The sequence below is a fragment of the Saccoglossus kowalevskii genome, chromosome 1 (assembly GCF_978046115.1).
Source record: "Saccoglossus kowalevskii chromosome 1, keSacKowa6.1, whole genome shotgun sequence".
In the NCBI taxonomy this organism is placed as follows: domain Eukaryota; kingdom Metazoa; phylum Hemichordata; class Enteropneusta; family Harrimaniidae; genus Saccoglossus; species Saccoglossus kowalevskii.
The window spans coordinates 8,222,810-8,250,384 of NC_140641.1; the positions used below are offsets into that span (position 1 = coordinate 8,222,810).

Consider the following 27,575-nt stretch of genomic DNA (forward strand, 5'->3'; position numbering starts at 1 on the left):
GGTCCATGCTCGCTGTCATTCATTGAGCAAGCTCAAAAATACATTGTAGTAGCATGACATTTTTATTCAATTTTCCACATTCTTATAATATGAAATGTCACAAACGTACAAATAAAGTAAATGACATTATTTGGACTTTTGTGCAGCGTTCTGCTTTAAAGGTGGTAGTCGAGACGCAACATGCGTTCAGACTCCTATCGAACTTAACGCGTCGCGACGATTCACCGCCATTTGAACAAAAACAACTAACCAACTAACTAACCTGGAATGATATTTGGAAGTTTCGATTGTGTAATAGCTCCTGTCTTTCTTGTGGTTAGTGGAGTTGATTGTGTTGTCGCTGGGGACGCTGTTGCAGAACTTGTGGTTACTGTTGTCATTGGGAACGCTGTTGTAGGACTTGGTCTTGTGGTTAATGTTGTCGTTGGGGACGCTGTTGTGGGATTTTGTCTTGTGGTTACTGTTGTCGTTGTGAACGCAGTTATGGGACTTGGTGTTGTTGTTACTGTTACGTCTGTTGTTTGCTCTTCTGTCGTCACTTCAGTTATTTTCTCAATTGTTGTGTGTTCATCTTTTATTATTGTTGTGGGTTGCGTGGCGTTATACATGTGGGTAGTTTTGTCTTCTGTGAACTCGACAGTCACTGTGTAAGTCTCAGATACTTCCTCGTTAATCGTTTCGGATAGGAATTCTGTGACGTCTGACTGTGTTGTTTGCAGCGATTCAGCAGTTAGCGAGATGATCGCTGTTTGTTGACTAGTGGGATACACGGTTGTACCAATCCTTGTCCCAACACACGAAGAACCAGATGGTGACACTAAACATAACCTATCACAATCGTCACTGCATATATATGCTGTGGATATAAAACAATAACAACTATTAAAATATATATTATAGGAAACTCGATTAGTTAAATATTACCATTTCATCAGCAACATGGTTGGCCAATAATCTTATAATGGATATATCAACACCATGCATAACATCATAATGAAATAACTACCTGTTTCACACATACCAAAAGCAATGACTACCTGTTTCACACATGTCAAATAAAATAACTACCTGTTTCACACATACCAAAATGAAATGACTACCTGTTTCACATATACCAAAATGAAATAACTACCTGTTTCACACATACCAAAATGAAATAACTACCTGTTTCACATATACCAAAATGAAATGACTACCTGTTTCACACATACCAAAATACAATAACTACCTGTTTCACACATACCAAAATGAAATAACTACATGTTTCACACATACCAAAATGAAATAACTACCTGTTTCACACATACCAAAATGAAATAACTACCTGTTTCACACATACCAAAATGAAATGACTACCTGTTTCACACATACCAAAATGAAATAACTACATGTTTCACACATACCAAAATACAATAACTACCTGTTTCACACATACCAAAATGAAATAACTACCTGTTTCACACATACCAAAATGAAATAACTACATGTTTCACACATACCAAAATGAAATAACTACCTGTTTCACACATACCAAAATACAATAACTACCTGTTTCACACATACCAAAATGAAATAACTACCTGTTTCACACATACCAAAATGAAATAACTACCTGTTTCACACATACCAAAATGAAATAACTACATGTTTCACACATACCAAAATGAAATAACTACCTGTTTCACACATACCAAAATACAATAACTACCTGTTTCACACATACCAAAATGAAATAACTACCTGTTTCACACATACCAACATGAAATAACTACCTGTTTCACACATACCAAAATGAAATAACTACCTGTTTCACACATACCAAAATGAAATAACTACATGTTTCACACTTACCAAAATGAAATAACTATCTGTTTCACATATACCAAAATGAAATAACTACCTGTTTCACACATATCAAAATGAAATAACTACCTGTTTCACATATACCAAAATGAAATAACTACCTGTTTCACATATACCAAAATGAAATGACTACCTGTTTCACACATACCAAAATACAATAACTACCTGTTTCACATATACCAAAATGAAATGACTACCTGTTTCACACATACCAAAATACAATAACTACCTGTTTCACACATACCAAAATGAAATAACTACATGTTTCACACATAGCAAAATGAAATAACTACCTGTTTCACATATACCAAAATGAAATAACTACCTGTTTCACATATACCAAAATGAAATGACTACCTGTTTCACACATACCAAAATACAATAACTACCTGTTTCACACATACCAAAATGAAATAACTACCTGTTTCACACATACCAAAATGAAATAACTACCTGTTTCACACATACCAAAATGCAATAACTATCTATTTCACACAAAGCAAAATGAAATAATTACCTGTTTCACTCATACCAAAATTAAATAATCACCTGTTTCACACATACCAATTAAAATTAAATAATTACCTGTTTCATACATACCAAAATGAAATAATTACCTGTTTCACACATACCAAAATGAAATAATTACCCGTTTCACCCTGTGGCTGACGACTCTCGTCAAACATAACGATGGTACGTGGTGCACCAGTCGTGTTTACTGACATAATGTGGGATGTGTTGTTATTCAGAGATACGGCATTGACACTGCTTTTACTTGCATCAGACCAGTATAGATAATTCTGAAACCAAAGTGATGTATATAGAGAATGCAAAATCTATATAAAACAAAATAACTCACATGACTGGATGTGAATTACATGTGAAAATAGTCGTTATGGAACAAACACATAATCTAGTCATAAGGACGTCCACATTACTAGTTAGAAGGAGGGGCTACTCTGCCAATATGAAAAGCGCGTTTCGCCAGTACTACCGGGACCCCGCCCATTTTTTAAATAGTCAAAATGAATTCTTCATCAGAAACAAAATTTCTTTTTTGTAATTTGTTTTGTTTAGATAAATACAATATCCAATAACTGCACTAACTAAGTATCTATTTAATGTTCAACTTATTTTGTCAATTATTTCACTTTTATGTCTCTGTATACGCCATGTCAAAATCATTACATCCCCCATCTTGTCGTTTAGTAAAAAAAATAGTCACAATGTATAAAGGTGGCAACACTTAAAGGCAATGCTTCTTGTTGTCCCCTTTTCTATAGCTATATCTATCTGCTTGTAATTTTAATTCATTTTGCGACGGTAAGTATTTTACTCGTTTTCTAAACAAAATCACCAAGTTATGCTGTGTAATATGCCGCAATCAGTGAAGTTCAGGTTCAATTTCGTTTCTAGAAAGTTTCAGCCACCATTTTACGAAACTTGCAGAGAAATCTCAATTCCAATTTTCGAAGCGAACAGGCTAGCAGGACGTCCTATTCTTATACATGTACTTGGATTTTATGACAGTGTAAAGACGTGGTGGCTAGTGTTGACAATGTCTGTTTTCGAAAGTTTGTAAAAGCTCACGAAGATTTAAAAGTTAGCATCATATGAGATGAATATTTAGCTTCTCTTCCTTTCATTATTTATGCGCTAGCCACCACGTCTTTACACTGTCATGTATAAGTACATGTATAAGAATAGGACGTCCTGCTAGCCCGTTCGCTTCGAAAATTGGAATTGAGATTTCTCTGCAAGTTTTGTAAAATGGTGACTGAAACTTTCTAGAAATAAAATTGAACCTGAACCTCACTGATCGCGGCATATTACACAGCATAACTTGGTGATTTTGTTGAGAAAACGAGTAAAATACTTACCGTCGCTAACGCTGCTTTTGGAGGCAGCCATGTTGTGTACGCCCTCAACATCAAAATATGTTCAAAGCTTGAGTTCTCGATGTCAAAACTAGCGGATTTCATTCCTGCAGCTAAGCTTTTCCTGACCAAGCTATGCTACACGGTGTCAAAGCTGTGATTTTCATTAAAAAACTACACTTTCATTGGTACCCCTGAATAACCTCACATTAGTCCAACGTTATGTGGTCGCACTCACTACAGGCGACTAGTTATACACTCTTTGTTTATTGTGCACATGTTTTTTTATGTTCAAATTTCCATGAATCTATTCAATAAATCTCGCTCATTGAAATGACGTTTGCAGGTGAAAAAAACACCGATCACAGTATCGTTTCAGATGTAATAGTTCATCATGTTTGAGTTAGTTCTGTATACTAAATACATGAAATTATTAACTCTTGAAAAAATTTAGAGGATTACTTGACAAAAATTAAAATACTCGCCTGCGCAACCATTCACTAAAATAGTACTGAAATAGAACGCCATATTGAACACAACGCGGTTCGATCACATCACGCATTTTAACTCCTGCTTTCCGAGACGCGCTAAATTCCTTACATTCACGCGTACGGAATTGTTCGGAGGTCACGTACGGTGGTGATCAAATATCAATGTGACAATTACATTTAACGACAATTAATTTTTCTCTCAATTTTCTCGCCTTGAAAAACATTCGAAATGTTTTCCACACCACTGCATGGAACTGAACGTACTATCATACTTTTCGGAGCATAACAAACTTCTCAAAAACCCAATTTGTAAATTACAACTTTTCGATATCAGATTCAATGTCAGGGTTGTGTTTTGATTATTTGTTAAATTAGACATGTACAATCAGAAATAAAAACAACAACAATTATTTCAATAATGTCGTTACATGTATTTCATTGTTTATCGAGTATGAACAATGGCACATATCATGCATACAGTGCATTGACATACTATATATGTAAAGACAAAACAGCGCCATCATGTTAAAACTGACATTAGAGCATCTATGAGGGGAAATAAAATAAAATAGTCGGAATTTTGTACCGGATTGTTAGTTACCCGTGGTGATACGCTTTGGGGAAAAATACCTGATTTGACCGGTGAATATATTAAACAAATGACTTAGGTTGGAAAACAATTAGAGAACGATTATGCAAAATTTAGACTAGTCTGTCTCTATAATATCCGCGTCGCGTAAACATCAGTGGCCAAACGGAATTATGGTGACCCCATTGCATGCGTCTTCGTACGACTAATAGTACACTGAAAGCAGGAATTACCAATGTCATTCTTACCTGAAATAAAGTGATATCAGTAAACGATATTCCTAGTGGGTCTGCCATATGGACGTCATTTCCATAAAAATCGATCGACATGATTCGCTTACTGATCACATCATACCAATACAATCTGTGAAAGATCAATACATTGCAATTGTATAAAACATGCACGACTTTCCAGCGCAATTATTGAATATTAATAACGCACGTGGGCACGATAATGGTAATATATATATAATATTCAAACCTTTCAAAGTTATAGTTAGCGGTGATTGCGACCGGTTTCATATTGGAGTTTTCGTATAGTACAGTTTGATTACTTCCATCAAGATACGTTTTGAGTATTTTACCCCGGTCTTCATCCCAACTACTAACAAATAACGACCTAAAGAGAAATCCATGAAACAGCATAAAATAATGTGTGCGCAATCAATTTACAGAGAACAATATGCAGTACTGCATGTATTGCTCCAGGGGTCTTATATTGTCAATACAAATAAGAGTGATCTACAGACTTACATCTGACCAGGATGAACAGCTATATCTGTCACAAGCAGGTCAATGGATTCAAGTGCTTCGAAAACAGCGCCATCATGGGTTGAAACTGTTATACCTTCTTCACCCACGTAATATACATTGCCTGAATACCAGTCCACTGCGAGAGCTGGACAGAATATATTGAATTATTTTTGCATGTATAATTATATGCACTCGTCAGTTACATAGGATAAGTAATTACTAGCACTCTGTATTCCAAACCTACTCACAGTATGTGATCATGGACGGCATCCTTCCATGACTGACTACACCGATTAATTATTAATTATGTAAAACACATATATGCAAATACAAGACGTGTCTGTTCACGTTGTTAGACGCAGTGCAATGATATTTAATTTAAATTTCATGCCATTTGTTTTATATGCACTGTAGGACAACAAACACTTATAGCATAGCACTGTACTGTAAATCCTACTTTGTCGTATGTATCAACGTGAACTTCGAATAAAACAGTCTCAAGAAGCGACAATTAGTGTACAGATCACACATGATTCTCTGGAAACAGTTGTCATGGTTTCAATATCATTCATATTACTTCACATGGAATAATAATTCCTATTTATTTGTAAAACACTGTAATGCAAACCTTTGACTGTCTCGTCGTTATTGATCCTTAAAGGTTGATGCCCTTTATCCAATAACAGACTATAAACACCGCGCTGAGTTGAATAATATAACGTCTTTAGCGACCAATTGAAGTCAATTGCCGTGACTCTAGCAGTCTTACTTATCGAATGTATTAGGTAATTAGCTGGCTGTATATCGATGAAGTTGCCCGGTAAACCCAGTATGTGGGTGTCGTTTGCCAAGATGAACTCCGAACGTGAGATAATCATTTCGTCTGTGAAGAAAACACAATGTGACACGGTTTATGTAGCTTCGTTCATCTGAGTCAAGTTTGACTACACGATATTCACTTCTCCCTTACAACACCAAAATAACATATCGCTATTCTCACCTGGTTGGCAGCTAGTCGAGTAGATATCGATGATTAGGTCGTAGCCTTGTCCACATAAACACTGCGGGGCGCTCACGTCTATAGTGCATAGCTGATCACATGAGGAATTTGAACACGAATCTAGAATGTAAGACAAGTAGTTATAAAACATGAATTATACTTATCAAATAAATTAGTAAACAAACGAAGGAAAACGCCGTGTGAACAAAGCAATAATAGTGATGATAATTTACCGTCAGTAAAGTCCTGTGGTGAAATATACTGGATAGCGTACGGTGTACCATTTGTGCTTTTAATTAATAACTCGCCGCCTTTTTCTATTATTTCTTTGTTGGCGGAATTAGTTAAGATATAACTAGTCTGTTAAAAAAAGAAAAAAACAAAAACACGAGTTCATCAATTAATAAGAACAACGTCCAACAAGTTCAAATACTATATAGCTATATCATTAAATCCCATCACTGTCGTTATGTTATTTTATTCAGATAAACGATATTAACACAGCCCTCACTTTATATTCCAGTTCTATTTATTCCCTGTGGTTAGCATTATACGAGAATGTTATTACTTACACCACAGTCTAAATTATGGATTGCTCCAGAAAACCACGTCTGGTTTGTCTCAGACAACCAATCAAACATGGGTTTCTTAGACAACAACACGTATTTTTTTCGAAAAAAAAACAAAACACTTATGAGTTCCCCCAGACAGCTAACCACACATGGATTTTCGAACAACCACTTATTGGTTATATATAAGTTTCTCTATATCAACACATACGTTTCTACGACAAACATGTATTGCCGGGACAAGCACATAGTCTAAGGCTAGTTAAATTGTACCATTTATCAGTATAATAATCAGATAATTACAATTATGCGATTATATTTCATATACCTTAGCCACATCCTATGGTGATTGTATCATTGTCACCACAGTGGCGGGCAGAGGGACATTAGCCGCCTCGAAAAAAATGTTGGGGGCATCGCTCTTCCAAAATCAAGCTGAAACCCCATGTGTCAGCGAAATTTGCCCCTCAAAATGCAGGAAATACCGTTTTAGAGGGTCTATATTTAGTAAGGTTGCGCCTTTGGCGCAAGGTTGGTGAGCAGATCTCGCTCCTTAATGCAACGTTTCGTACAGCCGCCTCTGCACCAATAATGTTGCCATTGCTATCATCCGTGGAGTCACTGCCACAACCATGGTGTGTATATCATAAGCCATATATCATTGTTATCATTCATTGTTGACATAGTGCCATTGCCATCTTCTATTGTGTTTATATTGATGCCATCACTCATGATGGATATATTTTCCCCATCATCCATGAAGGTATATCATTGCTATCACCCATGGTTGGTATATTATTACTATCAACCATGGTGGGTACATCATTGCCATCACCCATGGTTGGTATATTATTGCTATCAACCATGGTTGGTATATTATTGCCATCACCCATGGTGGGTATATCATTGCCACCAACCATGGTTGGTATATTATTGCCATCATCCATGGTTGGTATATTATTGCTATCAACCATGGTGGGTATATCATTGCCATCACCCATGGTGGGTATATCATTGCCATCACCCATGGTTGGTATATCATTGCCATCATCCATAAAGGTATATCATTGCCACCAACCATGGTTGGTATATTATTGCCATCATCCATGGTTGGTATATCATTGCCATCACCCATGGTGGGTATATCATTGCCATCACCCATGGTTGGTATATCATTGCCATCATCCATAAAGGTATATCATTGCCACCAACCATGGTTGGTATATTATTGCCATCATCCATGGTTGGTATATCATTGCCATCACCCATGGTGGGTATATCATTGCCATCACCCATGGTTGGTATATCATTGCCATCATCCATAAAGGTATATCATTGCCACCAACCATGGTTGGTATATTAATGCCATCATCCATGGTTGGTATACCATTGCCACCAACCATGGTTGGTATATCATTGCCATCAACCATGGTTGGTATATTATTGCCATCACCCATGGTTGGTATATCATTGCCATCATCCATGGTTGGTATATCATTGCCACCAACCATGGTTGGTATACTATTGCCATCAACCATGGTGGGTATATCATTGCCATCACCCATGAAGGCATATCATTGCCATCACCTATGGTTGGTATATTATTGCCATCATCCATGGTTGGTATATCAATGCCATCAACCATGGTGGGTATATCTTTCCATCATCCATGAAGGTATATCATTGCCATCATCCATGGTTGGCATGTCATTGCCATCAAACATGGTGGGTATATCATTGCCATCATCAATGGTGGGTATATCAATTCCATCAACCACGGCGGGTATATCATTTCCACCAATCATGACGGGCATACCATTGCTATCACTCATGGTGGTATATCTTTCCCATCACCCATGAAGGTATATCATTGCCATCAACCATGGTTGGTATATCCTTGTTATCAACCATGGTGGATATATTGTTGCCATCATCCCTGGTGGTATATCATTGCCATCATCCATGGTGGATATATCATTGCCATCAACCATGGTGGGCATATCATTGCCATCGACCATGGTGGGTATATCATTGCCATCATCCATAGTGGGTATATCATTGCCATCATCCATGGTTGGTATATCATTGCCATCAACCGTGGTGGGTATATCATTGCCATCAACTATGGTTGGTATATCATTGCCATCAACCGTGGTGGGTATATCATTGCCATCAACCGTGGTGGGTATATCATTGCCATCAACCATGGTTGGTATATCATTGCCATCAACCATGGTGGGTATATCATTGCCATCAATCATGGTGGGTATATCATTGTCATCAATCATGGTGGGTATATCATTGTCATCATCCATGGCGGGTATGTCATTGCCATCATCCATGGTGGGTATACCATTGCAATCAACCATGGAGGGTATATCGTTGCCAGCATCCATGGTGGGTATATCATTGCCATCAACAATGGTGGGTATATCATTGTCGTAACCATGGTGGGTATATCATTGCCATCAACAATGGTGGGTATATCATTGTCGTAACATGGTAGGTATATCATTGTCACATAACCAAGGAGGGTATATCGTTGCCAGCATCCATGGTGGGAATATCATTGCCATCAACAATGGTGGGTATATTATTGTCGTAACCATGGTGGGTATATCATTGCCATCAACAATGGTGGGTATATTATTGTCGTAACCATGGTGGGTATATCATTGTCACATAACCAAGGAGGGTATATCGTTGTAACCATGGTAGGTATATCATTGTCACAAAACCATGGTGGGTATATCATCGCCATCATCTATGGTGGGTATATCATTGCCATCGAACATAGTGGGCATATCATTGCCATCGACCATGGTGGGTATATCATTGCCATCATCCATAGTGGGTATATCATTGGCATCAACCATGGTGGTTATATCATTGCCATCAACCATGGTGGGTATATCATTGTCATTAACCATGGTGGGTATATCATTGCCATCATCCATGGTGGGTATATCATTGCCATCAACCATGGTGGGCATATCATTGCCGTCGACCATGGTGGGTATATCATTGCCATCAACCATGGTGGGTATATCATTGCCATCAACCATGGTTGGTATATCTTTCCCATCACCCATGAAGGTATATCATTGTCATCATCCATGGTGGGTATATCATTGTCATAACCATGGTGGGTATACCATTGCCATCAACCATGGTGGGTATATCATTGTCATAACCATGGTGGGTATATCATTGCCATCAACCATGGTGGGTATATCATTGCCATCAACCATGGTGGGTATATCACTGTCATAACCATGGTGGGTATATCACTGTCATAACCATGGTGGGTATACCATTGCCATCAACCATGGTGGGTATATCACTGTCATAACCATGGTGGGTATATCATTGCCATCAACCATGGTGGGTATATCATTGCCATCAACCATGATGGGTATATCACTGTCATAACCATGGTGGGTATATCATTGCCATCAACCATGGTGGGTATACCATTGCCATCAACCATGGTCGGTATATCATTGTCATCAACCATGGTGGATATATCATTGCCATCAATCATGGTGGGTATATCATTGCCATCAACCATGGTGGGTATATCATTGCCATCAACCATGGTGGGTATATCACTGTCATAACCATGGTGGGTATATCACTGTCATAACCATGGTGGGTATACCATTGCCATCAACCATGGTGGGTATATCATTGTCATAACCATGGTGGGTATATCATTGCCATCAACCATGGTGGGTATATCATTGCCATCAACCATGGTGGGTATATCATTGCCATCAACCATGGTGGGTATATCACTGTCATAACCATGGTGGGTATACTATTGCCATCAACCATGGTGGGTATATCATTGCCATCAACCATGGTGGGTATATCACTGTCATAACCATGGTGGGTATATCATTGCCATCAACCATGGTGGGTATATCATTGCCAACAACCATGGTGGGTATATCACTGTCATAACCATGGTGGGTATATCATTGCCATCAACCATGGTGGGTATACCATTGCCATCAACCATGGTCGGTATACCATTGTCATCAACCATGGTGGGTATATCATTGCCATCAATCATGGTGGGTATATCATTGCCATCAACCATGGTGGGTATATCATTGCCATCAACCATGGTGGGTATATCATTGCCATCAACCATGGTGGGTATATCATTGCCAACAACCATGGTGGGTATATCATTGCCATCAACCATGATGGGTATATCATTGCCATCAACCATGGTGGGTATATCATTGCCATCAACCATGGTGGTATATCATTGCCAACAACCATGGTGGGTATATCATCGGTACTATTGTTATTCTACACTAGTGTGTTCAGCGTCCAATAACACGAATTCACGAATGATAATTGTCGTACTCTTTCATTCATAATACTGTTTGATTTAACCAGAATAAAGAAACAAAATGGTATGAATTTGCAGAACCTTTTCATTGTTATGACTGGTAAGAATATTGTCCCCCTAGGAATAAAGTGGGAATGATTGATGTCTCACAATTTACTTGTAGATGTCACGCTCGAGTGAGTAATTTTAATCGGATGTAAACACAAATCTATACAAACTGCTGTTAAATGTTATTATTGTATATTAACAGTGAGAAAAATAGAATACATAATTTTAATACCAAACCTGTAATGTCATTGTTATATGCGTTAAGTGAGCACAAAAAACGAGTATCTATCCCCTAAATACCACATTTCAACGTTAACCCTTATTCGTAATTGTCTCCGACTCACCACAGATACAGCTACATCCCTCAATGACATCTCAGGCGTGTTTGTGTCCTTCCAAATCACCACAGGATCAGCATCGCTATATAGATTTAGTTCGATCAGATGATGGTTAATAGTATCTAAATAAAATAACCTGAAATACCATAATACCAAGAAATTACAAATAATCCGTTCTTACATGTTTACTTTATAATGTTCGACAGATTCTAGAATACACACCTGTCGTTATGAACTGTAATTCCCGTAGGACATCCTGATGTGATGTTGTAAAATGTCTCTCTGCCATCCCCTGACAACGTGCACCTTTCAATTCTCGGAGTACTGTCACTACAGTCACTCCAGTATACGTGGCTAATGGGAGATATAATACAGTGTAATAAAGCCAGTGAATGAATGTACGAGTACTGATATTATTTGCCTCACATCCCTGGCCGATGGCACTACAGGCTTCGTCACGTACCCGCGCGCGTGGAACCTCGAGAGTCTTGCTTTTGTCAGCCGCTAGAGTAAATATGTATTTGTTTATACTAGTTTGTATGACCAATTTGAGCCGCTTTGCAATTACTCTAGGCACACATCAATAATTGTTTTTCTAACGTGTTGTGTGGTAATGTGAGAAAAACTATCCCACTTAGATAACATTTCTCACACTCGCCATTCTGTCTCGGACAAAAATGTGAGTGCGGGCATCCTACTTACTGCACAAATGCCACTAATTATAATATATCCTAATACTTATAATGACCACTGCATTCACAGGTTGAACCATTTCAAATGTTGGCATGTGTTGTAAGGTAAGTTTGAGATAATCCCTGATGTGCCTTCTGAGAAATAATTTTGTGTCTAGTGTACCATTGTAGGTTGTAATTCAGAATGATTGAAATTATTCATGGTTAGTCAGGAATGAAGAGTTTGTCCAATATATCTTGATGTTCGAGCCGATATAGATGGAGGGATAGACGGATTGAAGGACTCACGGGTGTGGGTGAAACCTTTTGTCAAATATTGCATAAATCGGCCATTCAACACATTCTTGGCTTATACTAGACCTAACAATGGTTCTGGCCAGCGTGCATCCAAAAAGGCTGACCGATCCATTTGTTTTCACTTATTTTGCCACTGCACAGTGCCCTCTTTTGAAGGATTGATGAAGCCTGCAAAAATGTACCCATTCAAATATTAAAAAAGAAAATCGCTTCACCGCCCATTTTTTGCGAAGCCCATTTTTGTATAGTATAACATGAATATAGACTTACCCGTGATACGAATCAATAGCTAATCCTATTGGTTTATCTAATCCCGTTATTATTTGTCGATGATATGTTCCTTCATAATCTAATATAACAATGGCATTGTACTGGTCATCTATCCAATATACATTATGCGATATTATGTCAATATCAATATCTGTTACTTTACTAGATGTTCCAGTGTAAATAGTTTTCACTCTAGGTAATTTATCATACCGAATTTGTTTGATCTGTTTGTGTTTTGAGTCTGCGTAAAATATGGCCTTAATGTTATGATCAATAGCAAACGTATAAATATCTTCATCAATCTCTTCTGTCAACTGTATGGAAGTGGTATCCCCTACCAGCCTACCGAAGAATTGACTGAACTGGTTGTGGCCATCGTTGACGTGTTCTACCCATATGGTGAAGTTGTACTCGATTTTAAGCAATCCTGAAAATAAAAGTAACAATAAAGTGGTTCTGTGTTAAAGCGGAATGGTCGTCACCTGCGCACGCGCGGGAATTGAGTCCCAAGCGACGATAGCAACACACGCTAACAAGTCTTTGAAAATGACACAGTTCCCGTTAATTTTTTGAAAGTTCTCTTTGTGCTCGTCATATTAAAGCAGAGGGGTTGTCGCGAGCGTGTCCTTACAACTTGAGTTTCAAGTGGCGTATACAACAGATTGTTTATTTACATCAAAACACGTGTTCCGTGTAGTAGTAATATGGCCAAAAATAAAAACAGCCGTTATTTGGCCATATTTGATCTGAATATGAAACACACTGATATGTATGATGTATGCGCCAAATACGAATGAAAATCGTACATAAATTGTGGAAATATAGTAGTAAGACCAAAAAGTCAGAAGGCTGTCAATCAGCCATTCTTGACCAGATTTTGAAACAAATTGTCATGGACATGCATCCTAACATGTATAAAGTACATGTATGTGCCAAATTTGAATGAAAACTGACAGAGCATGTCCAAGATACCGCATAAAAACCAACAACAACAAGATGCCTGCCAGTCTTCGATCCAATTGCGAAATAAATCGTCATGGACATGTATCCTAACATGTATAATCTATGTACCAAGTTTGAATGACAACTGACAAAGCATGTCCAAAATACAACATTTTCAAAAAACAAGATGGCTGCCAGTTGACCATTTTGAATCGAATCGCTAAACAACTTTATGTGCATATGTCCCACATAAGGTACTAGGCACATGCAAAGAATGTACGGAATCGGTCCACAGGATTCTGAAATATGACTCTGGACAGACTGGCGCACGGACGGACACACGGACGGACGGACGGACAGATTCAGGAACTCACGGACGGTCGGGGACATGTATCTTAACATGTATGATCTATGTACTAAATTTGAATGGAAACTGACAAAGTATAACCAAAATATAACATTTTCAAAAAACAAGATGGCTGCCAGTCGGCCATCTTTGATCCAATTGTGAAATAAATCGTCATGGACATGTATCCTAACATGTATAATCTATGTACCAAGTTTGAATGAAAACTGACAAAGCATGTCCAAATACAACATTTTCAAAAAACAAGATGGCTGCCAGTCGGCCATTTTGAATCGAATTGCTAAACCACTGCATGTGCATATATCCCACATAAAGTACTAGGCACATGCAAAGAATAAACAGAATCGGTCCAAGGGATTCTGAGATATGACTCCGGACGGACGCACGGACACACAGACGCACGGACGCACGGATGCACGGACGGAGACCGAATTATTAGTCCCCGTTTTCGGACGCAAAGGCTCACGGGTAGACGCTTGTTTGTAAACAATGACACGCTATGGCCATCTGATGCATGCGCAGGTGACGACTCCCCCGCTTTAAGTTCATCAAAACTAATATCCTACTGTGAGATAGCATGAGCGGTTGTGATCAATATTCAGTTTATGTCGACAGACATTGTTCTATTTGAATTTGAATACAAGAACAGTTCCGTAATAGTATAGTTAGAGTGACTATCATGGCAATAGCCGACTTATTTGTTTCTGTTTAGAACATACGAGTTCCGTAATCTTAACCGGGTCCACTGTAAGTTTTATTTTATGAAGTAATCGAATATCTTACTCAAGCTATTATTTCCGCAATAAATGTACCTTCAGAAAAGAGAAACGAAACTCGCTCACAGACAGTACCGCATTATTGTGAGATGTCACGTCTTTTATAAATGGACAGTGGCCGCGGTGGTACAAGGGGGCAGAGGGGCCCTTCCAAAGTCAAGCTAAAACCCTATGTGTTAGCAAAATTAGCCCCTCAAAATGCAAGAAATAGCGTTCAGAGGTTGCAGATTTCAAATTTTTATGGGGGAGCATGCTCCCGGATCCCTTATATAAGTGGCGAGGTTGGTGAGCAGGTCTCGCCCCCATGTAAAATGTCGTGCCACCGCCACTGATGGAGTATTCTCAGTATCTGTCGTTGTTTTTTAAATGTACAAATAGTGTAATGTGGAAACGCTCATGATCACACTAAAGTTGATTTTTAAATAAAATAACAACTCGAGAAAATCTCAGCATAAATTATATTTAGAAAGCTAAGAGTACTGTTAGTTTGGTATTTGTTATCTCCACCAATTATAATTTGGTTTTATTGGTCTCATAACGTTTTCTAAAACGAATTTTATTCTCCGTACTGTGTTTAACACGGTAAGACGTTCGTGTGGAAGGCCTGGCACCTTTGCATCACGGCATTGATGTTGCCATGGTTTCCTACCTTTCCAAATACAGCTACTAGTCGTTTCATCTGATGTATCCTGGCAATCATTGGAATTATCGCAGATTTCATCATAACAAACCATCCCATTGTCATCGTTGCATGTAGTTTCACCAATAGTGCATTGACCTATAACACAATGTACCAAGAGGACTGTCGTAATATAAATAATTATTGTTCAAGTAATAATTGTTCAAGTGTAGTGTAGTGTAGTGTAGTGTAGTGTAGTGTAGTGTAGTGTAGTGTAGTGTAGTGTAGTGTAGTGTATTAGAGCAGCCGCATTATTTGAATGTCTCTGTGTTTGTACAATAAACATGATATTCAGATTTGGTCCGTAGTTTCCGGTTCTAACAGTATTTATATGTATATTTGTTTGAACTCACTCAATGACAGTAAGGTCAAAGGGTAAGATATGCTTCAAGTTTATTAAAGGCGATGGAACATGACGCAGACACAATCATAAATCGATTTAGTTATATATTGTCATATGCGTGTATATACAATAAATATGGTCGTATACTTGATAAACTATAAATAGATTTAAATATGATCAAAATAGTAGCAATTATTCAACGTTGTCACATTTAACCAAGCGTTATATTCTGAACATGTGTTTTACTGCGTTTATTGAAAGTAGTCACTATGGGTACAACAGCATAGTACTATTGGCTACAATACGAAAACTAAATAACACTGAAGTTTAGATTGAGTGTGTTTTTTAACACATACAATGAAGTGCGACCAGTTAAATGTTGCAATGAAGAAACAAAACTGTCGTATTAAAATTAAATATTTATTTTAAACAATTTAAATAACTGAGGTTGCTCAGCCATTACATGATTAACTGATTGTATGCGTTGGAAAGTGGCATTATTATGCAAAGTGTAAACGATACCCCGCAATATAACTCGGCATTTATAAGGGTGATAAAAACACAAATAACGTTATGGTTTATATTATTACATTTTCCATAGGTTGTTGACAATCATTCTGTTATTATATTGCAATGACCCGACTAGAAATATTTTTTTAATATACAAAAAAAAATGAACGCGCAGTCTCTTGCGATATGATAAACCGTATGCACTGTTGTGTTTAATGCCAATAACCATCCATGCATTGTGAAATTTATTTTCTACCATACAGTGTTCAGGAATATCACCAAAGGGCGTGAAATAGTATCGCTAGAATTTGAAATTTACATTTAATATAGTCTTTTAATTTACCACCACCACGACATTATTCAATATTCTTTCTGGCAGTACCAGCAAGCTCAGATACGTGTGAACCGTGGCTATGTATAGAGAGTCATATTTCCAGAAATAACTCGAATGTCATATCTCTTACTAAATAAAAACTGTTTAATTGCTGTTGCGTTCATGCTATGAACATATCAATTATGAAAAGGGTTACAAAAAATGTTGGTAGAAATAAAACTCATGCTTGTGACATATATCGTATCCAAATACCTTCAAATGAACATGTTCTAGCTACAACATATTGAATTTAACAAACTCCTAATACTCTTAAAACCTTCTTATAATTGCCTATATATCGTGTACGGCCCCTCAACATACATAATAGGACTATGGAATAACATTCATTAACATAGTGCAATATATTCACAGGGGAATAGTATGGCCAATACAATTGACCCGACACACCGGTTCCATAACTCAGACACAATAAACTGTTGTGCATGTTACTATGATTGTAAAATATAACCGGCTGATCATCAATTGAAGTCTGCAATATATTGCCAACACGCATGCGTAAAACTGTTAGCACCACTACCACCACTGACACTGAATCGAAAATACAACTGTAACGTTCATGCGATATTTACTGGAATACGTATGATTCGAGAAGTTAATAAACATGTTTTTTGCATGTTTGTAACATGTTTACTGCCATTTCATTGGGTATTGGACGTAATGTTATTTTGAATTTAATTAACATGTTACTGCGATTGATTTTTGAAAATGATACCAACGTTATTAAATTCTCTGTACATGATTATAGAATCAATATTATAGTAATATTAGTAGATTCTTATTGTCATTAGCCTGACTAATTGTCAGATAAGTTTCTAAGACTTTCTACTTGTAGTTGGTAAACCTGTACCATCTGTTCGTCACTCATGCCGCCGTCTACTACGTCACCCTACTTTGCTTTATTCTAGGCTAGCACAGCAAGGGCGGCGCGTTGTCACTCACATGATTACAAATAAAAAAAAAATAAGTCACGTTAAATGGATGACGAACTTCTGGTGAAATAACTGCCATACATGTCTGGTGGGATCGGCGTTACTAAATCGTTTACCACGTGATACACACGTGACCCTATTGTTCCCAGAGCAGACTTGTTACGCAGTTAAGACTGCAGAGAATAATATTTTAATGGTGTGGATATCAGTCACCTGCACAGCAATGATGTCGGAGATTCGAACATAAAAATTTATGTAATGAAATGTGCCCCCATTGTAAGCATGATATCCAAATAGCTTCTCATCCTTGAAATCTTCGGTCAGCCAGTCAAAGAAATCGACAACAGTTACTACAGAATTTGTCATTGAATAAAAATATAGAAAGCTACTAACATAAAATTAATGGCGGAACTTTAGAACTAGGAGCAATAAATTAAAGAAGGCAATTCCGAATACAAAGACCCTTGCACAACTCCACCAATTATGAGATTAACAAAATATATAAGAAGCTATATAATGCCTGCTAACACCGTGGGTGAACACCATTGCTACATTTGCCAGCCAAAATGTATATGCGTTCAGTTCGACATGGCTCGAGCCAAGTTCAGCTCCAATAAACCCTCGGGGCAAAAAAAAACTACGTTTACACGACAGCATTTTATCGGAGCCCTAGTTCGAGCCAGCTAAAATGACCGTGTCTACGCGTTCGGCTCGAGGCAAGTTCCACTCGAATAAACCCTAGGGCTTGAACTCCGATAGGATTTGTGTCCCAAATGGCTCCGACCTTGTATACGCATCGGGGCCTACGTATCGGTCCGAAATAACGCCATCACTCGTCTTTTTCAAGTAACCTCTCATTTCAATTATGGCGGTACGCGCCCTAATATCTATTTGGCAGAGTAAAGAAATACTGCGATAGATTGATAGTTCTACGGGAAACAGAAAAAGGGCATACGAAAATATGCGAAAAAAACAAACTTAAAAGGACGACTGAACAGATCAAATGGAAATTGAAGAATTTTGAAGACACCGAAGATAAAAAAAAAAAAACGTAGAAGCGGTCACGGTACGGCGACGTGTTCCTACTAGGTTTAGGTTGACAACTGCTACACATTACAAGATGGTCAATTTGCATGACAATAACTTCTGTGAATAGGAAGTAACACATTTAGCGTATTTTAGCTACCGTGTATCCTGTTTATTCGAGATATCTAAATCATAACACTAGTGCATTGTCTCACACTCATGACTTTTTCTTTTCTTCTTGATATGCATCGTGCCATAAGCACGACCCAAAAATTGTTTTCAGCCATGTTGTTTTTATAAGTAATTGAGGACGCTGTTATGATCGGCCCTGAAATAACTGGATTGAACTCGGGTGGATCTCGACTCGCGTTTGACCCGATCATGTTAACGCATTGGAGATAATCTCCTGTTAATTGGTTGGAGGGGCAGTAGTTTGGCCCGATAGAATGATGTCATTCAAACATCAGACAACTAATAACTTTATTAGTTGTCTGAGTGTAAACGCAGCACATAACAGGTAAGCTATTGGAAGGGGGCAATGGTGAGCAAAACTCGGTGAGCAAAACTTTGCAAATCACCAACAATTTATTACCCAAAAAATCCTATTAAAGATGGAAGTGCTAGATGATATTAAATAATTTTATTTGAAAGTCGGTATGTTTTTTTAAAATGTTGTATACAAATAAATAACGGCTAAAGTATAAACAACAATTTCTGCATAAATTATATATGTGCGTGAACAAATTCCTCTAATTCAAATTGTTAACCCTTAATTTGTTTTAGGAGATAATTTTGCTCAATGTTCACAAAAATGATCTCTTCCTAATCTGATTCAGCGAGCAACATTCTGCTCATTATAATCTATACGCCTTACCGTCTGGAAGACCCCAGCGGAAGAACAGTATACGCATACTCTTTGAAAAGTAGACACATCACAACATGCATATATAACTTATGGTTATCCAAATAGTGCCGTGGTCATTTCTTCGAGCTCAATTGTTCATTGCAAATACCCTTATTACTCATCTTATACTATATGTCTATCTGTCTGTATCTGACAAAATCTGAATAGTAAAACGTTGCAATGATAGAATTATAACTTGTATAGATGATTATCTGGTTGTATACGTTGTGTAGTGGCATTATTTTGTAAAGTGTAAACGATAGCCCATCATAGGATTTACAATCTAGTGGTGGCCATTTTTCATTTTGACCAAAACAGTTTAATTTTGCAGTCCTTCTATTGGTGCGAAACATTACTTCCAACAAATACATGTTAATAACTGAGCTACATGTACAGGCTCAACAGAAGTTGTGAATTTGTCGTCAATAGGAATTATATTAGCAGTCTGCCACAGGTTGATGTGCACACCGTATTATTGTACATTGAATTACAAAAACCGTATACTAATAGTGTTATGAATCTCTAACGTCAATATTTTGGAAGGAAATTGATTATATTTCAGTGCTGTCGTTATCATGATAGGCACTTAGTGTTAAACTTACAAAAGACCTGTCATTTAATCAATTAGTCGTCACATTCACAGTGTATATTAGTGACTAAAACATATAATTATATGCATTAATTGTATATGTCACTCAAATTAAAAGTTAAGTCACAGTTAGGTGCGTTCTGTAGCTTTCATATGATAAGCCTACCAGTTAAAAAAAACAATTATGTAAAATAACAATTATAAATCAATTTTCATTCGCATTTGTTGTAAGATAATGAACAAGCAATACAAATGCCTTTATACCCGTCATTATATTAAAATGTGGCGAGTTATATTTGATAATTTCTAGAAGCAATTCAAGGTTACATCCACACTGATCGAATATACTCAGAAAAAAATAAATTGGCATGAAATCCATATATCATCTATCATTAATATATAGGTCATACGAAATTCCCGAATAAATAAAATATAAAATAAGCAATTAACAACATATGTGACATTTTCCCCATAATAACTACTGCTGTCATAGCGGCAATTAAAATACCGCTGTGTCAATTTGACAAAAATGAAATACTGCCAGAGATCAAACCATCTGTATGTCAAACTAGAAACACTTGTGCGCGCAGCTTATCATTGTAGAAGCAATATTTCAGAGTTTAGATTTCTTATTCACGAAGTTACTGTAAAATGACTAATTTTCACTGGGTTTAAATTTCACTGATTTGCCATTTCAGGCATATTCTTTGGGTTTTAAATTCACGGCTTTATCATTTAGATAATGTGTTCTATGCTAAATTTTACATATTCACTGGGTTTTAATTTAGCGCATTTTCCAGTCAGCGAAATAAGCCAAATTAAAACCCAGTGAACAATTAACCCCTTTACAGTAGCTAATCTGCAATTGACAATATGGCACTCGACGTGATTCTGGTTTGCATGTTTCGTCGTTGTACTAGCAGAACAAGTAGGGGCGCTATGATAGGATAGTCTGCGTGAGGAGCGAAGTTATAAAAAAAAGAGAAGGTATTTTTTTTGTACGAAAACTCAGTGAAATCGGTAAAAGGTGTAAACACCCCTACAAATTCACGTATTGCTGTATAAAAAGCAAGAAGTGGGCATTGATTAATTGAAAATCATTACGGCCAGTATGACCTTTGACCGGGGACACATGTCTGTGAAATCATGGGGAAATTGACAAACGTGCACTTTATTCATCAACAAAATGAAAATAGAGCGTGTGTATTGTAAGCATTATGCTACGATCGTTCACAGTGCATGTACAATAAATGTCATGTGCACTGAAGATGACATTACAGGTGAACTCGCAGATTCCTAACACCTAGATACCACCATCAACAAGACACGTTATTATTGTTATGAGGTATATTGAATTTAATCATCGCTAAATTGTATTAACCGTCATAGTAGACTCCATCTTATTATCGATGGACGCGTCAATCCCATTTCTTTGATTAAGCAAACGCTATAAAGTCTATTAAACCATTGTTAAATTGCATTCAATTCACCTGACGCAATGGGGATATGTGGGCATTAGTCGGAGTTTACTCGGGATATTATTCACGGGTATTGATTGAGTTCAACAAATAAATCATGAGCTATTTATGGAGATGAAATGTTAAAGATAAACATATTGGTCCAGAGTCGACGAAACGTCGTTTTAACTTGGATTAAAGCGCGGTAGTCGTCGCGCTGCGCCTGTGCAAGATATATGGGTCTCATATAAACAAAGATGGCGACTTAGACGCAGACGAAGATCAACGAGTACGAATTGAGACATTTCCAAGCTTTAATTAGGCAATTTTCATGTGATTGGAAGGTATCGAAGGAGTGACCGTCGGTAATCAGTGCAAGTCGCGTTCAGATCAAACCTCATACTTGTGATTTCCATTTGAAGAACGCATTGGATTGTGGGAAAATCAATGTTTATGAACACAAATGTCGCACATGCGCAGCGCGACGACTACCGCGGTTTAAACTTTCGTTAATAGACTTGATTCAATACAAACAGTGAAATACACTCGTAATAGAAGTCCAAGAAATGAACATAATACACATTGTCATATCTTGGAGGCATTTATTCTAGGCCTTGAGTACAGAGTATTTTTTTATTGGAATCCGATTAGCGCAATGCAGATATATGGCTATTTTCCAAAACGCCAATGGAAAGAAATTTTACACAATAAAATATTACTACGATATTGAAAATTGATAAACTACGTTATACACTATAACACAACACGATACACTGGTTATTAAAAAGTGAGCATTTTAACAACATGTTTAAAACTGCTGAGAGATGCCAGGCCTTGTAATTGTGAGGGAAGAACTATTCTCATAAGGACACCGATAACTTTGCTATTCTGTTTGACTAAGTCAGCAATGTGCACATTGAATTTCAAAATTTTATCAAGATGGACGCTACGATAAACAAAGATATCAGACTGTTGGGTTGATATATTGTCCATTATGAGATTTAAAAAATACATTATGGATCTTTTGTCTGTAGCGGGCAAGCATGCAGTCTGTCCACTGTGTAGGCTTAATCAGTACATAGCAAACCCCTACATCGATAACATCTTCTCATTGTTTCAACATATTCATAAGCTAGATCTTAGGTGATATCGTTTGCATATAAATTCAAGCAAGGGGGTATATAGATGGGCAGGTCGTTGATATATAACAAAAACAAGAGTGAATTCAATATGGATTCTAGCAGAACACATGTTTGTTGTTTTTAGGGTTTCAGAAAAAGGGGAATTAATAAAGGCAACCTGAAATTTATTATCCAAATATGCACGAAACCAATTTCAGGTAGTACCAATAAGACCGTATGTTTGTAGTTTATAAGGGATTGTATGATCAACGGTATTGAAAATCTTACGTAAATCTAGAAGACTTGTATATTATACTATACTGCTCTGCTTCGAAGTGGTAGTAAAGGAGAGGGTGCACGAATGTGCATTTGTTGGCGGTTGTCAGTTGACGTTATAAAGTATGAGATTGAGTAGGCGAATTTCCATTTGTTAGCAGTTGACAACCTGAGAGTCGAATCACGTCGTGTCCACATTAATTTTCACGGTTCATTGCACGTTAGATCACCACACCCAATCTTTTCCAAAAAACGAAAACACGACTGCAATCGATATGGCGGTGCCTAATGTCAAGTATTACACAAATACGTGTCCACTAGAACAGCTGATGATAACATTATATTACATTCACATATTACGCGACCTGCTGTCCCGGCGACTGATGATAAATAAGTTTCTTCTTCAATCGTTGAATGTGACGTAAACGTACTTGATAAATGAGAGTGTGTTTCATTCGGAGTTTGAAACAAGTTTGACACTATTGTGAGTAAGAGGTTTGACATTAAATGGTCACACGCACCAATGCTTATTGGTCATCATTCACAGCCCAGAAGTACAATATAAAAACGACAAATCGTCAAAGCTTCGTATGGAGTTTTACACCTGGTCATATTCTTTGTGCCAAAGGTCACGCTGGATGTAATGACATTTCGAGGTGTGTGAATACAACTAGGTATAGTTGACGTAACAACGTCAGACATGAAAAGAATCGGTGATTTACTTTCCTATTTTGATTAGATTCTAAACACATAGATATCCTAGCTGTGTCGTTTCCATGACTACAAATTGAACTAACACACAAAGGTGTCGTTTACGTGTTTACTAAGACTAGCTTCAGGAAGTATTATTTTATTGGGATATATGTTAGTGATTGAAATGACCCCGGTGTTACTGTCTTCGTTGTTTGTATCCATTGTTAGACTTGTAAACAGAAGTAAATTGTGTTTGGGTGAGCACTCATCTGTAACTACCCAAGAGGGTCTCATGTGAATTGTGTTAACAGAGAACGTGTCCGATGACTTCAAACACAACGTTACAATAATGAACTTAAAACTTCCTAAAACGCATGCACGCGATTTTGTTTCTCATACTCACTTCGTTCTCATCGAATGTCACTCTGACCTTTAAGGTAACCAGGGTAATTATCTTTCACGTGACCCCGTTGAGGTTTTCCCGCGAAAAGGCCCGTTTGAATTCACTTTATTGACAGATGCATTGTAACAACGTGCTAACAATTTAAAGTAATTTCGCATTTGATAAAAGTAAATTATCAAAGCGGTTTTAGCGAAACGTGGTATTAGTTGAGTTCACCATAACGATGTATTCATATTAGTATGGTGTAGATAAATAGCCCAACAGTCTAATCTTAAAACCTACTGACACACTTGACATTCTCCAAGCCGAGTACAAAAATCCACATAACATAACGCAAAGATCCTCTAAATTATCGTTTACAAATTAAAACAATTTATCCCATTTTAAATGCGTTCTCACTATTCTATCTTGTATACTTTGTTGTTGTATGATTTCCATGGCTTACTAATACCCATTATCCAGAGTACATACTGTCAGTTGCACGGCAAAGTTAAACTTTTGTTGCGTTACTGCAATATAATCTTACCATGCGCTCTCCAAGGTGTGTATACACGAGTTAACTGGAGTAAGAAAATCCCACTGTGAGGAAACTATGCGTTACCCGACACTCTAATACAGAAATACCGGTTGCAGTTGTGTTTTTGTTTGCTAGTAGTGCCTTAGTAGGACGTTATCAAAAATGTGATACAGAAATTAACAATCATGAAAGTAACCCTTAAAAACCGCACAACAGGTGTTAAACTGACATGTGAATCTCACTGATTGTCGACATTGCATTTTGCTAAACGATTGAGATATCACGCCAAGAAATTGTGCGATTTCAATAATGTCTAGTTTTCGAAAACTATTTTATGTTGTTTTTTTGTGTGAAAATCATTTTAAAATGCTTTCTAACGCACGTTTAGCATGCCAATTTTATGCGAAACGTAACGGATAAATTGCCAATCATTGGCGCAATGTCCGTCTCAAACTCGACTCAGTGATCCGATATTGTTGGGAATCTTTGAAATGATAGAGGCGTGAAATCGTTTCACGGAATGTCTACTGAATAATATTCCGGTGCTTGCGGTGTTCATAGTGAAATCACTCATTCTAATTGCACATTTATGTCAATTTAATCTTTGTTTGTATCTTTTGACTTAGCTGATGTTTAGTACAATACGTAGTATATACTGACATGAAAGCGAAACAGACGGGTCTCTGTGCTCGCATTACGTGACTCCGATGTCATCTGAGTATGTTTAGTTTTCATAGTCTTCGCAGTCTCTCACAAGTATAAATGTCTACTAGAAACACGACTGACAAACCATTTATGCGATGTTCCATCATGTATCGTGATATTAACGTCAACATAGACGTATAATTATAATATTATTATCAATTCGCTTACTACAGCTGTTCAATGTCATCCGGACGGGAAACCGACTATATTTATAGATCACATGCACGATGGCGTTGGTAGTGAACAAACTCTCTTGAACATACCGACCTATGCATATTATTGTATACTGTTTGTTAAGTGTTTAACGACGTAAATCAGACAACTTTCCATCCATAATATCACGACAAAATACACGAACAGCGTGGTCACGTTACGTGATCACCGGGTCAGGTAAACTGCGTATTATTCTCAGTCGATGCCTTATTTTTTTTTTGTTCAACGAGAATAAAGTGTCCACCCTTTTCGATGCAAAGTGTATAGAAGACTAGCGACACGCCTTCTATTACAGCTCAACGCCGTGATATTGATACTGCTTGGGAATTATTATTTTATAAAATGGTTATCAATCGGGTTCAATCGGGTTGGGCTGTTTAACTTGAGGTCACGAAAAGTGTACGGAGGTACACAGTTTAAAAATAATGGTCTGGGCGAGTGAATCACAGATGATTTGGGTGTGCTTTGTAAAGCCATATTTATAAGTACAGTGGAAATTCAGTACAGTGGTATACGTAATGTATTGGCATGAGTCAACATAAAATGGATTGAGATAAAATCCACAAAGCTAGTTTACAAGAAAACCTGTTTGATAAAATTATTAATAAATAAATGTGTTTTTCCGACAACGATATTTGTGTCAGCATATGCCATATCTCACCTTTGACGTTGAACTTCGCAGGCTGGCTACCAATCAATAATACCAATAACAGTGTGATAACCATAGTTAATTGTTGTCACAATTCCACGGACTAACACTTGTGGTGACCGTAACATTGAGATACCATCAAAGCATTTTTAAATTATTGCTCATGTACCAGCAAATACCATAGACAACTAGCACTAGAATAATTGTGCGGTATTAGCGATACGCAGTGAAATGTTGCGCCAAGTATCACTGGCATGGCAGTTCTGTTACTCCACGGATGGCTTGAGCTGTAGAAATGACGTCACGACAAAACACGCAAGTCTTAACCATTCAATGTATATATACTGGCCCACGAGCAGAACGATTGTAATGCAAATTCATACATAAGGACGCCGGGGGTCACGCTATTATAGTAACGACACTCAGGGTCATGTCATTTTAACGACAATGCTGTTTACCCGTCCACAACACCGATGTGAACAACGCGAGTTGACTGCATAATGCGAAGCAAATAAGACGGCAGTCAGCTGAATGCGATCATTGGGAAACACTCGGGGAATACAAGGCAAAATAGGCGGCAATGGATTCATATTTCCACTACCGACCTGTTGATACATGTTTTGTCACCCTATTTCATTATTACAAAACAGTCATTCCTCTTATGGCGTATACATTCACATTCATAGCACTTTATTTGCCAATTGACTTGACGACCAACTTTCGATTTATCGGGTTTGATACGCACTGGCGAAACTCATTTAAGTTCATTATCGTGCGCATAACAATTACACGTGTACTTTATAATGTATTCCGGGTTTCAGTTATTAATTTGACTTGTGGATTGATGGAGCATGACATTAGCATCAATAGTCACGAACTCACGCTGTTTATTTTCAGCAATGTTAGTCAAATTATAGCGATTAATAGTAT

At 37.4% G+C, this 27,575-nt stretch overlaps 1 protein-coding gene across 1 annotated transcript in view; it reads right to left on the minus strand.

The window, feature by feature from the left end:
• LOC100368967 (uncharacterized) overlaps positions 1–26,928 on the minus strand; it is a 33,360-nt gene extending 6,432 nt beyond the window's left edge. Inside the window, exons 1-13 of the mRNA XM_085498652.1 lie at positions 26,658–26,928; positions 15,887–16,015; positions 13,153–13,579; positions 12,116–12,247; positions 11,900–12,029; positions 6,806–6,932; positions 6,573–6,692; positions 6,201–6,455; positions 5,573–5,717; positions 5,301–5,438; positions 5,069–5,183; positions 2,513–2,663; positions 263–856 (exon numbers count right to left, since the gene is read on the minus strand). Of these exons, the coding sequence (XP_085354778.1) occupies positions 263–856; positions 2,513–2,663; positions 5,069–5,183; positions 5,301–5,438; positions 5,573–5,717; positions 6,201–6,455; positions 6,573–6,692; positions 6,806–6,932; positions 11,900–12,029; positions 12,116–12,247; positions 13,153–13,579; positions 15,887–16,015; positions 26,658–26,721 (2,527 nt within the window). The 5' untranslated portion in view covers positions 26,722–26,928. The remainder of the gene's footprint in view (positions 1–262; positions 857–2,512; positions 2,664–5,068; positions 5,184–5,300; positions 5,439–5,572; positions 5,718–6,200; positions 6,456–6,572; positions 6,693–6,805; positions 6,933–11,899; positions 12,030–12,115; positions 12,248–13,152; positions 13,580–15,886; positions 16,016–26,657) is intronic.
• Between the last annotated feature and the right edge of the window lie 647 nt (positions 26,929–27,575).